This window comes from Astatotilapia calliptera, chromosome 14 (genome assembly GCF_900246225.1).
Source record: "Astatotilapia calliptera chromosome 14, fAstCal1.2, whole genome shotgun sequence".
Classification (NCBI taxonomy): domain Eukaryota; kingdom Metazoa; phylum Chordata; class Actinopteri; order Cichliformes; family Cichlidae; genus Astatotilapia; species Astatotilapia calliptera.
Window position 1 is genome coordinate 11,963,659 of NC_039315.1, and position 15,226 is coordinate 11,978,884.

The following is a 15,226-nucleotide window of genomic DNA, read 5'->3' on the forward strand; positions in this document are numbered from 1 at the left end:
AACCAGGTATTATAGGAAAAGCCATAAAGCCTTGATGTACACTGTCTTGTTGGCATATGTAGGATTTCTATACATTTTACATCAGATGAAAACTTTGGTTGTAAGATTCAGATAATTATTTATTAAAAGCTAGATATTTTAAATGAGAATAAAAAAGTATTTCTTTGTGCCCCCCTTTCCTTGATAATGCCCTACCTGGCCCCCCTGGCAAAACTTTGCTAGACCCGCCCCTGCACAGTTACCAGCTGTCAGCTACATAGAAAAGGATCCTGGTGTTATTTGTCTCTCAGAAACAGTTCATAACTTCCCTTCAACTCATTCATGTCAGCTAAAAGGTAAACCTGTTTCTCCGTCACCTGTTCAGCTCTGATGATTCAGTAAGGACATCTCCTGGTTTCATCTTCATGTTTCCCTCTCACCAGATAACCAGCTGACATCATGGCCAGCAGCTTTTACAGTTGTGGCTTAAATAAATTCTAACAACAGCTTATCAAGCTTAAAGGTGCTGCTGTTGTTTAATGCGACCTCCGCTGGTTTCTTCTTTCTGGCACAACGTGGGCGATAAATAAGCTACACCTAAACTTGGTTTATATCTGACCCAGATAGACTGCAGCTCATAATTTCTTACCTGTTATGAAGTTCAGTTCACCTGACAATCGGAACGGTGGCCGGCTTGGGTCTCTCCTCCTGCCTCCCCTTTCCCTCATCCACCTGCTGGCCTCTGTGGAAGCTCCGCCATAACCACCACCAAACAACTGAGTTATTTTTACACATCGGCCACCATCTGGCCAATCCACCACCTTTCATTGTTTATTTGGGGCGATCGTGGCTCAAGAGCTCAAGAGTTATGTAATCGGAAGGTTGCCGGTTCGAGCCCCGGCTCGGACAGTCTCGGTCGTTGTGTCCTTGGGCAAGACACTTCACCTGTTGCCTACTGGTGGTGGTCAGAGGGCCCGGTGGCGCCAGTGTCCGGCAGCCTCGCCTCTGTCAGTGCGCCCCAGGGTGGCTGTGGTTACAATGTAGCTTGCCATCACCAGTGTGCGAATGTGTGTGTGAATGGGTGGATGACTGGATATGTAAAGCGCTTTGGGGTCCTTAGGGACTAGTAAAGCGCTATATAAATACAGGCCATTTTTATATTGTTAGCCCCCCTCAAAAAAACACCAAACAAACAAAAAAAAAAACCCTGTCGGATCATAAGAACGAAAAATCACCATCAGCCCACGGACAAATGCCCGGTATGCCCGATGGCCAGTCCAGCTATGGTTGTGACATAAGTTAACCCTTTGCATGCCAGCTGTGCCAGCTCTATTAAGGGAAATTTTGTATTCATTAAATGTTTTAGTGGCAGGGATAGCTCAGTAGGTAGAGTGGTCGCCCCATGATTGGAAGGTCAGGGGTTCGAATCCACTGAACGGCTACCCTGAGGTACTCCTGAGCAAGGTACCGTCCCTAAACACTGCTCCCCGGGTGCCTGCCCCGGGCCCACTGCTTCACTGAGTGAATGGGTCAAATGCAGAGAAAGTAATTTCCCCACGGAGATCTATAAAGTATACATTATTATTATTGTTATGTTTTATATTATTATATCAACATATTAACAAAATTAAACATAAACTTCTCCACAAGAGAGGGCTAACTCTTGCTCTGTTGTCCATTTCTTACTCAGCTGAGCTTCCCGTTCACCATGCAATGAATGAAACAGAATTTACACTTGTCTGCACAGGCAGAGAAGATGTTCTCTGACTGTTCGATCACTTTTTGCTGTTATATCACAACCAGTTTTGACTGGAACAAATTCAACAGTTTCAGACACATTTGCTGGTGAGTTTGTGTTGTCTTCTAAATGTTGGAATCTTGAAGTTTTGTTCTTGCACTAGAAAACCTTGTGGAAATTACCTCGAATGTTACTCATGTGGTTCAGCCTTGGTTTCACGATGTTTATAGTTTATTTGCTTGTGATGTGATTTATTAAATATTGAATTAGATTAGCAAAGGTGTTGAGTGAACATCCCTGTGTTGTCATACACAGTGTTCACCCTACTGGACTTGCTCAGTGGACTGTAACCAAAATCAACTATGAACAGCACAGCGAGAGTGCTCTGTAATCAACAATTTCTGGGTAAAAAAACCAAAGATATTTAAGAATCCAGTTTTGATAAATTGAGGATTTCTTCCATTTTTTTTCTTAGAATTGTAACCTTCTAACATGTTTTTGCATGTTTTTCAGAAATGGTTCATTTAAAAAAAAAAAATTGATTTAGTCCCCACATTTTTTTTTACATGTGGGCTTCCCATGAATGCCTTTGGTGGGATTAATTACATTAGGTCGAAGAAGAGATGAATGCATAGTTCCAGGCAGTAATCGGTGTCTTCAAGGAAGCTTTGGTGTTCCTGTGATAGTGCAGTGGAATTTAATACCCTATTATCTGTCCTCCTTAGTACTTACACTGATTCCTGTCTTTATGCCCTGCAGATCTGATAAACATTGTATCAAACTCAATTTAGTTGTCTGTATTATTTCTTTTGAGATCCCTAGAGATTAGATGCATTCCTGGTTATAGGCCTGGCCCTGAGATTTTTTTCCTTTCCTCCTTAAGCAATACCAGCCCAACAGCACTCACTTACAATAGCTGTTGCCATTTTTTTTCTTTTTATGAAATTGGATTGCAGCTCTTTAATTGTGCAATGCTATGCTATATAGATTGGGGGCTCTATCTTGATAAAGCTGTAGGCTTTTCCATAATGACCCATGGCTCAGGCTTTTGAATAAATGCCATGACAAATAGATGAGATACACTCACAGAAATAGTGGTAATGATGCTGTTTTTTGCAGGGAGTTAAAGGATTATCTAATAGCATTACTGAAAACATCTGTCTAAGCATCATCCCATATTTGCTGTGTTGCCCTTCTCTCTATTTACTCATTCCTGGCAGATGTTCAATGACTCTGGTTAGACTGTCATATTTTACTGGGGGTTTTTCTCTCCTATTTTTTTTTCTGTGGAAGACAGGCAGCCCAGGATTCCTGTGTCAATATGACATTGAAATGAAGTGAAATATGTAAGGGGAGAGGCATCAACTGCAAGCAAAAGGAGTGGAAATCATTTAATCCTCTTGCTCAGAGCCCCATGCCAAATTTATTTTGGAAGGGAATAGTTTGTTAGGATATCTATGTTATATGTGCAGAAAGCAGATTATAGATATCAGATTTGCTAATATTACGAGCCCAGCAGAAAACAGCTCATCTGTCTTACATAGGCTGTCATCTCCTCTTTGTCAGTATCATCATTTTCATCTTTTGTGACCTGCGCTCTCTTGGTGCTCTGTGGCAAGAACTCCTGTTCTCTCGTTCTGCCTTTCAACACACGTGTTTGTCATCATTTGCCTAAAATGAACTAAGAAATAATGGAGGTTCATCTCTAGTTAGCCCCCCTGCTGCCTTTGGGGAAAAGCTTCTTTTCCTGGGCCAGTCTGTTTTTCCCCTTGCCAAAGCTTACTCACACAGTAACAATGGGCTAATGGGGGCAGATATCTGAAATGTAATGTAATTAAAAGATGCACTTTTTCCAGACATAGGAAATAATGCACGTGTTTTCTGTGTATAGGAAAGTCAAGTTTGTGTCCTAATACACATATTAGCTTGTGTGTGTTTTGTCTTGGGATGCAAACGCACCACATATTCTCATTTGTGCTGTCTGCCCTCAGTGGCAACTGTGTAAGAGCAGTGTTACTGCACCTGTACCCACCTTGCCAACCTGCTTGTCACTTTGTTTCCTATGAGGCCATTGTGCTGCCTTTGCTATTATTAGATTTCAGATGTTAAAATGTCGATGGTAACACAGTCATAAGGACAGCCCTATGGACACTTACTGTGTTGTATTCTGCAGCTGCACTGTAGTGTTTCCAAGGGTAGACTATAACAATACAGACTATCCTGTCTGGAGCAAGTTCTGTGTTTATGCTTTAGCCAAACCCTATTTAATTAATGCATGTTATGTTACACCGACCTCTTTGATGCATTTACTTGGAATGCACAGGTTTGTCAAGAACCGATAAAATACCACTTTGCCCTTTTCAACCCTCAGCTCTTTTATTTTCTTCATGCTACATAATGATTAATTCTGCTGTATCGCTCAGATGTGTTAACACAAACACGTGTAAGGGTAGCTATGCCTTTGTGCTATGGATTATACTATAATACTTTAAAGCTTATGTTAAAACTTTGTGATTAATACTTTAAAATGCTTTAAAAAATGTTTTATTATCTGTACTTAAATATTCCAACTCTTGCTTGATTCAGGTTTTGAGCTCTTTTGGGGGAATTATGAAGATCAGTGATGTGCATTTTCAAATTCTTGATAGTCAAACAATTGATCTTCCTCTTGTCTTTCTAGATTTCACCAGAATCTCTGAGTGTTTTATTTTTATTATTTACCAAAACTTATGAAGTCCACAATCTGAGAAATTCAGAAAAACAGAAATAACAAAATCCATTCTGGAAAGTAATTGAAACTAAACTGAATTACAAAATAGAATCTAAGTAGAAAATACAAAGCTATAATAACTCTGGCAGGTAAGCCTTGAACCATTTAAGAAGGATTTATTAGTATGTGTAAGAGTGTCTTGCGTGTCTTGCATAAAATTTAGTAAAATGCAGCCACTCATTGCTTTCATTTTTAACCAGCAATATAGTTCAAACACAATTTATTGAGGCATTTCTTTTATTATGAGTTGAGCCAGCTAATTCAGAGTAGCCTTCTGACCCTACTGTTTATATGGAAAATAGCAGATGAAGGTATAAGCTAAGTGCCTCTGCACACCTTGCATAGATCATGGGCCAGATTTACTAATGAGGCCACATTAGCTTTAGGATACAGTTTTTAGAATTGGGTTGATGGGAGAGGAAAGATCTGTGGGTGGTTCACTGACAAAGACACAGGCAGTTTATTTCAGCCATGACTGACACATTCAAATAAAAGCAGTTCAAATTAGCAGGACAACAACAAGGAGATATAATGAGGGAGAATGTTAATCTACTATCAGAAATAATAGAGTGTAAGTGCTGATTTTAAGCATATGTTTCCCTTCGGTAACAGCATGACAGTTCAGATCCAGGAGAGGCAAGTAAATCAGAATCACTTTGTTTGACTGAAACATAGAAACACTACAAGATCATCTCTCACTGTAAAATGTAACTTAATGTAATGTAATGGGCATGTCAGACATCTAAGTTAAAACATGTATGAATTTTGTATTGGAATTACCCACTTCCCTCTGTTGTTAACTTCAGTTAAGTTCTGCTTCATCAAAATACTAGTATTGTAGAAAACCATATAGGGGTTTTGGCTATACTCAGGGTCAGGACTTCAAAGCTTTGAGCCATCCACCCATTCATTTATCTGCTTATTCTCAAAACTTCTTCCTCTGGCTTTCAAAGAAATTACACCTGTAGTGGAAGCTGTTACAGCCTTTTTTTTTCTTAGCATTATGCATAATTTGTGGAAAGTTGTCTGGTGCAGACATTAGTAAATTATGTTTTTATAATTTATTTTAATCATATTTTCACCATATTGTGTGCTTTGAAAGGGAAATGTTTACAGATATGTATGCCAAGGCCTGCTGGAAAAATCCCATTTCCACACATCAGTTGCAAAATTGACACTCAGCCGCTTTAGTAAATACAGACAGGCAGGGTTTTATGCTGGTCTTCATACCATAAGGTGAACCTGACAAAAAAACTGTTGTAAAATTCAATTCAATTCACCTTTCCTAATTCAGTGCCGGTAGTCTCAGAGTGCTTCATATTGCAAGAGTAAGTACCCAAGAATATGGGAGGAAAAATCCGACAATTAGAGAGTTCATTGTGAACAAGCACTTGGCGATAGTGAAAAGAAAGAACTCTGTTTTAACTAGGAGACACTTCCAGAATAACCAAGATCAGAGAGGGGCAGCGATCTGGAGCAATCGGTTGAGGTGTGATGGAAAGGGAAAGACAAGTACAATAAATAAATAATAAATAAATACAAGGCAAGGCAAGTTTATTTGTATAGCACAATTCAACAAAAAGGTGATTCAAAGTGCTTTACAGAGATATTAGAAACAAAAACAAATAAAAAGCATGGACAAGGACAAAATGCAAACTGTAGGGAAAACTTGACATGCAGTAGCGACATGTAAATGCATTAGGAATGGAAAGGAATGGCTAAGTGCATCTTGGGAAGTAACCCCATGTAACCTGAGCATATGCCAGCATAATTAATAAATGGCTCAGGGTCACCGATCTAGCTGTAAGTACATACGTCATCAAAAGGAAAGTTTTTCAGTCCTGATCTTTATAAACTAGAGAGTGTGTCCGTCTCCTTAATCCAAACTGGGACCTGGTTCCATAGGATGAGCAGCCTGATAGCTGATAGGCCTTCCTACTGTTCTACTCTAGGAACCACATGTGCTCTATTGGGATAATAACCAATGTAAGGACAAGACTTCGGTTGGATGCACATTATAATTCATTGTGATAAGCTAAAAAAATGTTCTCACCTTCAGTTTTTGCTGCAACAGCTTTTTCATTACCATGGGCATTACAATATGTTTAGTGACACTGTATAAGAAAACACAACAGAGAAGCAGTTGGGTGTTTTGATCAATTAGACACTTATTGATATTGGTTGATAAGTTATTATACTATTAATATTGAAATATGCATGCATAGTTATACTGCTGAGAAATAGCCACCGCTATCCCTTAGAGATAATGGATATCAATTCTCGAAAATGAACACGTTTCAGTTTATAAGGTTATAAATTAGGATTACCATTTTGATGCAAAATGAAAAGCACTGCCATTAAGCCTTACCTGCCCTTTATATTTCTTTAAGATCAATCAGTAATCTTGTTTAATATCCATCTGTATCAGTAACCGCCTAACTGTTTATTTTCAATAACAATTAAGTATTTGTTGTACTGTTAATGCTCAGTACGTGCATGCCAAAGAAAACAAAGTTGCCAGATGCTGCTGATGAGTTTCAGTGTGGCAAAGATATTACTCTCCAAGATATTCCTCTATAGTGCTTTTCTGAAAATGGTACAGCTTGCAGTGTATTGTAATGCATCCTAATATAGAAAACCACAAGACTCGTATATTGGTCACCTTGACAAAAGAACATATAGTAATACTTGGTTTTCTGAAAACCACAGTCTAGAGGATCCCATTGAGTCCACCGCAGCATACACTGAGTGAAAGGCAGTGAGACAGTCTGGACAGATATCCAATACATCAGGGTCAACATATTCACAGTTCCGCTTGGCAATTTAGAGTCAAAATCTATTTGCATTTCTCTGGAGTAAAAGAAATTCAGCGACCCTGGAGGAAACCCACACACCCACCAGGAGAGAATGCACACCTATTATAGCAAGGGCTTTGGCTGAAGATTAAAAATAGAACTCTATTTTGCAAAAGGACCTTGCTAACTATTAAACTCTCCTGCCAAAGTAACAGGTTTTGGGTTGCTGATGTTCACTGTCATAATACCATTTAAATTAAATCAATAAGCTGTATTTAAAAAATAAAATAAAATAATGAAAGAAACCTTTCTGTAGCATAAAAACTGTTGTTTACTGATGTTTTACTACAAAATATGTAACATTTAAAACCTTGCAATTTTGGACAAACTTTCATTATGTTCTTACTCATTTTGCTCTTCTTGTAAAGCTACTGCTGAACAAATTCATTTACATCAGCAGGGAAATAAGGAGGCATGCAAATTTGTAAATTGGATTAGCCCACCTGATGATCATGGATGACTGTGAAAAATTCAGCGGTTAACCACCCTCAGCCCACTCCACTCTACTGCACCCCACCCACATACACACAATACGGACATTATCACCCTTAAAAACAAAAAGATCTGACAGTCTAGTTGACAGTTCCCACACTTGCTGAGTAATTCATGGAATACATGTTATTCTAGTGAAACAGGCTTGGTAAGTTGGAAAATGTGGGTTTGGCAGATAAGCATTTTAATTACCCCTGGGTCAAATTTCAAAAATTTTTTTGTATATTTTACCTTTAAATTTACTGGTTTCTCAAAACAGAAAAGTAATGATGTTAGTTAGCGATACAGTTAGGGCACATAGATAATATATAGGATAACAATACAATACAATCACAATACAATACATTAAAAAAAAAAGAATATAATAGAAAACGCTATAATTTTGTAGTTAGACTCCCCAGCTGCTTTATTAGGTACATGTTGATGTTAGCGTGTTAGACCCTGTTTTGACTTCTGAATTGCTTTAGTTTTTATTGGCATAAATTCAACAAGGTAGAAATTTTCCTCAAAGACTTGAGTCCATATTGAACAGGATGGCACAGTTACTCTACATCCATGAGGAAACTCTCCCATTTCTCCCATTTTGTGGTATGATGTGTTACTCTGTTGAAAACAGACATCAGAAAATGGGTTATAAATATGGTTATATATGGACATAGTTGTCACCAATATTCAGGTAGGTTATTGCTTTTAGATTATTCTAAATTGATACTAAGCGGCCCAAGGTGTCCCTAGAAAAGATTAACTAGCACGAATTGGGACTCCTCTGTCTGAAATCTTGCGGGAAGCACTTCCAGATTTATGGTCCTGACAGTGATCACTGTCTTAAATTCTTCCATAACTATTGCCATCATTATGTTTTTCAACAGTGAGGTCTTGAGAGAGATCATTGGTTTTACCCACAATAAGATGTTTCTTGTCTGATACCTTGGTAACGAGGCACTTCTTTAAAGGCATCAGTTGGGACTGACCCAGCTGATATTAATTTGCACTATGCGGCAGGATTGCTTTTTATTTGTGTTCCTGTTTCTCTTTAAACTTTATCCGGTCGTTAAGTCTGATGTCACTAGCCGTGTCTGGGCCTAAACTCCGCTGCAGGTCCATATATCAAACGATCACTATGGCATTACTGAGAGTTGAAAAACGGTCTAAAGTCTTTCATCTTTAATAAAATGATCAGCGTTCTGTTCTACCAGGTGTAACAATTGAGTTTAACATCCAGGCATCCATGAAAACAGAATTTATGACATTTAACGGAGTTAGAAGTTAGCAGGAAGTTAGCTCGCTAGCTTCTATCTAAATACAATATAGCATGTCCTGACTGCGGGGTTTTGGAAACAAATTAAAACGTACAGCTCTGTTATCACTTCCAACATAAATGAAGACAGAAAACTAAACAGCAGTGACGTTTGTAGGGTTACTGAAGTTGGGCTAGCTGATATATAATGATGTGCTACGTGACCGCTAGCGACACAGCTATGTTAGCATAATATAAACAAGATAACTTTCTTTCCACTCGATAAAAGTTAACGTGAGTGTTCTCGGTGGTCAGGAACAAATGTAATCGCATGGCAGGATGCTGTAAAAGGACCAAACTTCAGCCAGGAGAACAACTGAGATAATCCATCCATAATACGAGGTTAGTCATTCATATACTGTTGCATGGGCTGGGCTGTAGTTACATCCTAAGGTTTTAAAAACTGAGCTTAAACAAATGATTAGCAGTAATAAAAGCCGAGGGAGGTCAACAGTGATGACTGACTGTTTTAGGAGCTTTTTGAGATTAAATAGAAGAAAATACATAACGTTAACAACACAAAAGCCATATTAAACGCAGACTACTTTAGGCCCGGAAGTAGGATTCATCACGTCATCACTTAACGACCGGATTCTTCTACCTTATTCTAGTTTCTTTGCCGCTTAACTACTCCCTCAGTTTTCATCCGATTTTCACCATTCAAATTTTAAGCTGTTCTGCTCATTCTGCTAATGTCAGCTATATGTTGTGGTGCTGATAACTTTTATACTTTTTGAAAATTAAGCTTTTTATGCCATTTTTGGGCCCATTTTAATGACTGGAACCACTTTATCAGTGTGATTACCAGTTTAGCTTGCCAGGCTGAGCCGTGTTTTAGCTCAGTGAGATGAGCAGCCGTTTTCAGAGCAGGAGGCCGGAGTTCGAATCCTACTTATGGCAACATTTTTTTCAGTAAACACTTTAACTTTTTTTTAACACTTTTCAGAATAAATTTCAGCTTCTACACCCCTTTTCAGCAGAAATTTCAGCTCTTTCACCTCTTTTCAGCATGATTCAGCTTCTAACGGACCCTTCACATTTTTCTCTCACCATATCTGTCTTTGGGACAAGAACTAGTTTGGCTCAGTGAGATGAGCAGCTGCCGTGAGACCTGGTGGTGCAGGTTTGAATCCTACCTGTGGCGGTTGTCACACTTCTTCTCTGCTTGCACTCAGTGTGCTTTATTGACATTGTTCAGTGTACCCTTTCATATACAACAGTTTTCAGCAAAGACTTCAGTTTCTACAAAGTGTTTTCAGCAGATAGTTCTCCTGCTGTTTTCAGATTCCACTACACGGCATTCACACTGCATTTTTGCAGGAAATTCAACTTTGTCTAGTTACTGATAGATTTCAGCTGGTGCTGTGACTTCCCATGCCTTTTTAAACCTCCCTTTATTCAGGTATTCAAAAGTTTTTTTCCCTTTTGTCATTTCTCATCATTACACATAACTGAATGTATGGACATCAATGGTTTGATTTCTTTACATATGTGGATTGAATGGTTTGTTGCCAACATCTGGTGAAAATTTCATATTGATAGCACCGTTTAGAATTATATTTACACTGAAAATTGGTGATGGGTTCAACACTTTATCTGCTGCACAGACACAAATAGAAATTAACACGCGCTACCAGAGCAAGCAGTGTTAATACTATAAAATGTATAATGTAATCATAGTTTTCAGCTTGCTCAGAGTTTAAATATGTCATTGACATATTAGCTGTGGTACAATGGAGTTTTATAATGGAAAGTTGTTTATATATCATTTTTTAAACAGTCGTTTGTTTTTTCTCTCAGGCTAATGGGCCCAATAGTAAAACTGTCAATGAAATATATCTGCAACTTAACACATCGCAAAATACTCAGAACCTTAAATCAAATGTTATCTAGACAGATGGTGGAAGCCTGTTAGTTTAATTTAGTCTGGTAATTTTCATGAACAGATAAGTGTCATCTGTGACAGAATGGCTTTGTGTGGCGCAATCGAATTGTTCAGAGACGAGAGAAGTTTTGCATTCTCTTTGTCTGCTGCAACATCTTTGAGGTGTAATGCACTGGTACCAACAAGTTCTCTGCTTTATTGTGACATCAGAAGAAATTCCTGTCAAAGTCAGGAAAAGGAAATTGGCATCAGAGCACAGACCAGAAAGATGCATTTACTTTTATGCTTACTCAACTGCATTAGGACAATGATGCAGTGAAGAAAAATGCCATTTATGTAAAAACACATCAGTTGTTTAAACTATTGATAAGTGGTGATACAATCAGCTGGCAATACTTTTACACCGTGTGCGCGTGTGTGCACATGTGTACTTGGATGCATGTATTCCATTCTTGCTGCAGACTCAAGCTTGTTTTTGTAGCACACACCAGCACAGTGGTTTTTGTAACGGAGATTCAAATCAGTTGGCAATTTCTCACACATATTGAGCTGTATGCTAAAGAGCTAATTAACAAGGGCTGTTATAGAGTTCACAAGCTCCTCTGACATCTTAATTAGATCTTAATGACATTTCAGTTGGAATGGCTGAACTGAGTACCACAAGATGAGGCAAAAACCACTGCTGATATGCAGAGAGAAATCGGAACTGTGCAAGACACGGGACACCAGTATGCGAAGCAATAGAGGAGAGGAGTGATAGTTGAGGATGTGAAAGTGGAAAAAATCTAAATAGGGATGGATCGAAGGACATTTTGGCTTTATGTCTGTACAGTAGTGTCCTGTGTTGAGATAATGTGATTGTGATTTACACTGATACACATTTCAAGTTGTTGTCCTCTCTCTGTTTTTTCTCATCATGCGTCTTCGTTCTGTTTCGCTCTCCCATTGGGATATGGGACTATATGTTTCCCAGTAATTACTCTGTCCATGTCCCAGTAGCATTACACATCTCATATCAGCCTCTTAAACAGATTCTTAGCATTTATTACCATAAAATTTCAATGTACTTACCCTGGAAATAACTAGATACAGCTTGCACTGCCAGTGTAGTAATGATATTTCTGGCAGATAGATGGCTGATTAGATACAATAATCTTCTGTAGTGCTGTGTTTTGCATTGTAGATGGTTTTGCGTGGTCTGCAGTGAATTGCAGGGGAAATCTTTTTTTTTCTTTTTCTGGTGGACAGTATTTTTAGCTGAAAGGTTGTTGCACGTTTATGAAAAATAATCTTTCCAGTGAGTGAGAAACCTTAAATGATCCCTGTTATTGTATCATTTTTAGTGATCCTTAATTACCTTCCTGCTATTGGCTAGACATCCAATGGTGCACAAACAGATGGATGCAGACAAAATCAAAACCCAGAGAAAGAGAGAGAGCCACTGATTCAAACCTTTGAATGCAAATATTTATTTATCAGATGAGTTGCTCTGTCTGTGTTTTCCTGGGCTCAGCTGGCCTGTACTCCTTTCACTTGAGAGCTGCTATTATAGGAGAAGGGACAGGGACATTTGGAGAGGAACTACGTAGAAATCCAGGGGACAATGATGAGGGGCCTAGAGAGAGCACAAACTAGAGATTACATGAGAGAAATTGAGAGAGGAAAGGCTAAATAGAAACTTTGTGTGAAGCCCCTGGCGAGGTGCAGAGCGAGGAATAAACAGAGTAGATGTTGGTTGAAAGATTGGGCAGCAGGAGACGTATTACTAAGAATCTGTGGGTTTCTACAGATGTTGTATTGTGTGCAGCCATTTCTGTTTATCACTTTCCTCTCCTTTCCCCAAGTCCTTCTTCTCGTCTCAGTTCTACCTCTTCTGTCTAGCCTAAATCTGTCAGAATACAGCCACGAATACCTGGCAACAACTTCATTTTACAAACACCCCCTTGTCTACCCATCTTCCCTCCCTTACAATGCCTGAAGCTTCTGTTCATTAGCTCTTTTTTGCTGTTACTACCCGCTTTTATTCATTTTACTTAGTCTTTATGGGTTTACTTAGCATTTTATTTGCCCATAAAGGGTGATATGTGTAGGCACTTGTTTTTCAGTAGCACAATCTGCAATTATTTTTAACAGTACTGAGTCCACAGATGCCTGTGTAATTTGTTAGTGTTCCTTTCAAGAAGGCCATGATTATTTTCTCTATTTACATCTGCAAAGTGGAGCATTAGGGCCCACATGGTCTGTGTATTTCACAGCCTTCACAGCAAATCTGGGAAATAGATTGTTAAAGACCTCTGCAAACTCTAATCTATTTGTATCAGTCATACATTTCCTTTTGTGCTTCTCCTCTTCGTCTAGCGTTCTGTCTGTGGCCAGGCTAACTGATGACCCATTAACCCTCGTCTGGCAGGGCTTTAACTATCAGACAGCTTGTACTGTACTTTGGCCGCTGGCTCCCAGTTATAAGGAGCAAAAGAATAGCAGTGTGTCACCCTGATGTACTGTGAGTCAGTCATTGACTGGTAGCTTTGTCAGATGCTATATAGTCTACTCAATCTGCAGCAAGTGGATAGGAGTTGATCTTACTCAGCTCGCTTATAATCACACCATGCCTTGGATGCTATGTATGTTATTCGCTATGGTAACAAGCAACAGCATATATGGTCTGTAACAACAGTGATTAGAGCCTCTGCCCAAATTCCAGGTTCACAGATGCAGATACATTTATGATGGGGGATGTGACGTACGGCGCCTGCTGTGTGGATGACTTCACTGCTCGAGCTCTGGGAGCAGATTTCATGGTGCACTATGGCCACAGTTGCCTAAGTGAGTCTCTGTTTTTTTTTCTCTCTTCATGACTCTTCGTGTAGAGAATGTCAAGTGATCTAGCATCGAAGACACCCACTTACTAAGAGTGGGTTGCATTAAAAAAAAAAGAAGCTTCAGAACATAGACATACCAACAACGACAGACTCACAGACAAAACCATCGATCAATGGAAAATGTTACTAGTTGGTGCATTCTTCCCAACTCTAGTTTGGAAAGCATATCAGATGTTTGGAGCCTGGGCATCACATTTACTCAGCAGATCAATGGAGGACATGCATTAGAGCCGCTCTTTGAAAACCTCAAGCAGTTCTCGAGGACCTTCACCCTCGCCCCCACTGTCTGCCTTTCGCAGAACATGGGAGGAAATGTTAAATCAATAGTTTTGATATATCTCTGCCAGAACGACCTCACCTATCCCAAATACCAGAAATGACCAACAGAATTTTAATACTACTGAAAAACTCTCTCTTTCGCTCTTTGGCTTTATTGTGTTCATTGTGTTAGTCTTTGTGTATGTGCTGTTGGCATATTTATAATTTGATTATCATAGAGCAATTATGTGTGCAGGCATGTATGTTTACAAAAGATAAGATATGTACCTGTTTCTGCTGAGAGTAGCCCAGCAAATGCAAGGATAAAGGCGTTAAAGTCTTTGCGGGTTGGGATGGAGATCAGATATTAATTGATGGAAGAGATTAAAAAAACAAACAAACCCAAATGGACTGCAGATCCTGAGAGAATGCAAATGTAATGGTGGTGTCGTGCATCCGTTCCTGACCTTCATCTCTCAGTCGTGAGGACATCACTGCACTGTTTCCCCAAGATGTCAGCCACCTGTGGGAGATGAAAGACACGGTGTTTTGTCTGACTCACAGAGGAACTCTCTCTCCCGCATTCATTCATTTCCCTTTCATTTCCTCTGCAGTATCTGCTTTTGAGAGTAGTGGTGTCCTCTCATATTTCCTCATCATAAAGCACCTCCAGTTTGAGCCGGACAATATGGGCAACATCATAAAACCGTGTTTTAAAGTTCTAACATTGTTTGCAGATATGAGTTTGGGGACTTTTTTGTTGATGTTTAACCTGAATACCATAGTAGTTGGAACAGAACAGCCTGAGATAAACTGGGGAACATACTGGAATCAAAATATAGAATCCAAAATTGAACTCCAGGAAGGAAAACTGTCAGGAGATAGAAGCTCTCCTCCGATAATGGCAGGAAAGTTTTACTGGTCTTCCTTAAACATCATGAGTAGATCCTCACTATTAAAGTCATTTCAGAGCATGGCCATGGCACTGATTTTAGAGTAGCTAGTCGTATTTGTGTGGTACTGGATAACAGTTTTGTAATTTTTACAACAGCCCAGGTAACAGTTCCCAT

General features: G+C 39.1%; 1 protein-coding gene across 1 annotated transcript in view; it reads left to right on the forward strand.

Annotated features, from left to right (window-relative positions):
* Nucleotides 1-15,226, forward strand: part of dph1 (diphthamide biosynthesis 1) — a 73,514-nt gene that overhangs the window by 36,104 nt on the left and 22,184 nt on the right. The window contains exon 4 of the mRNA XM_026191823.1: nt 13,721-13,842. Coding sequence (XP_026047608.1) covers nt 13,721-13,842 — 122 coding nt within the window. The remainder of the gene's footprint in view (nt 1-13,720; nt 13,843-15,226) is intronic.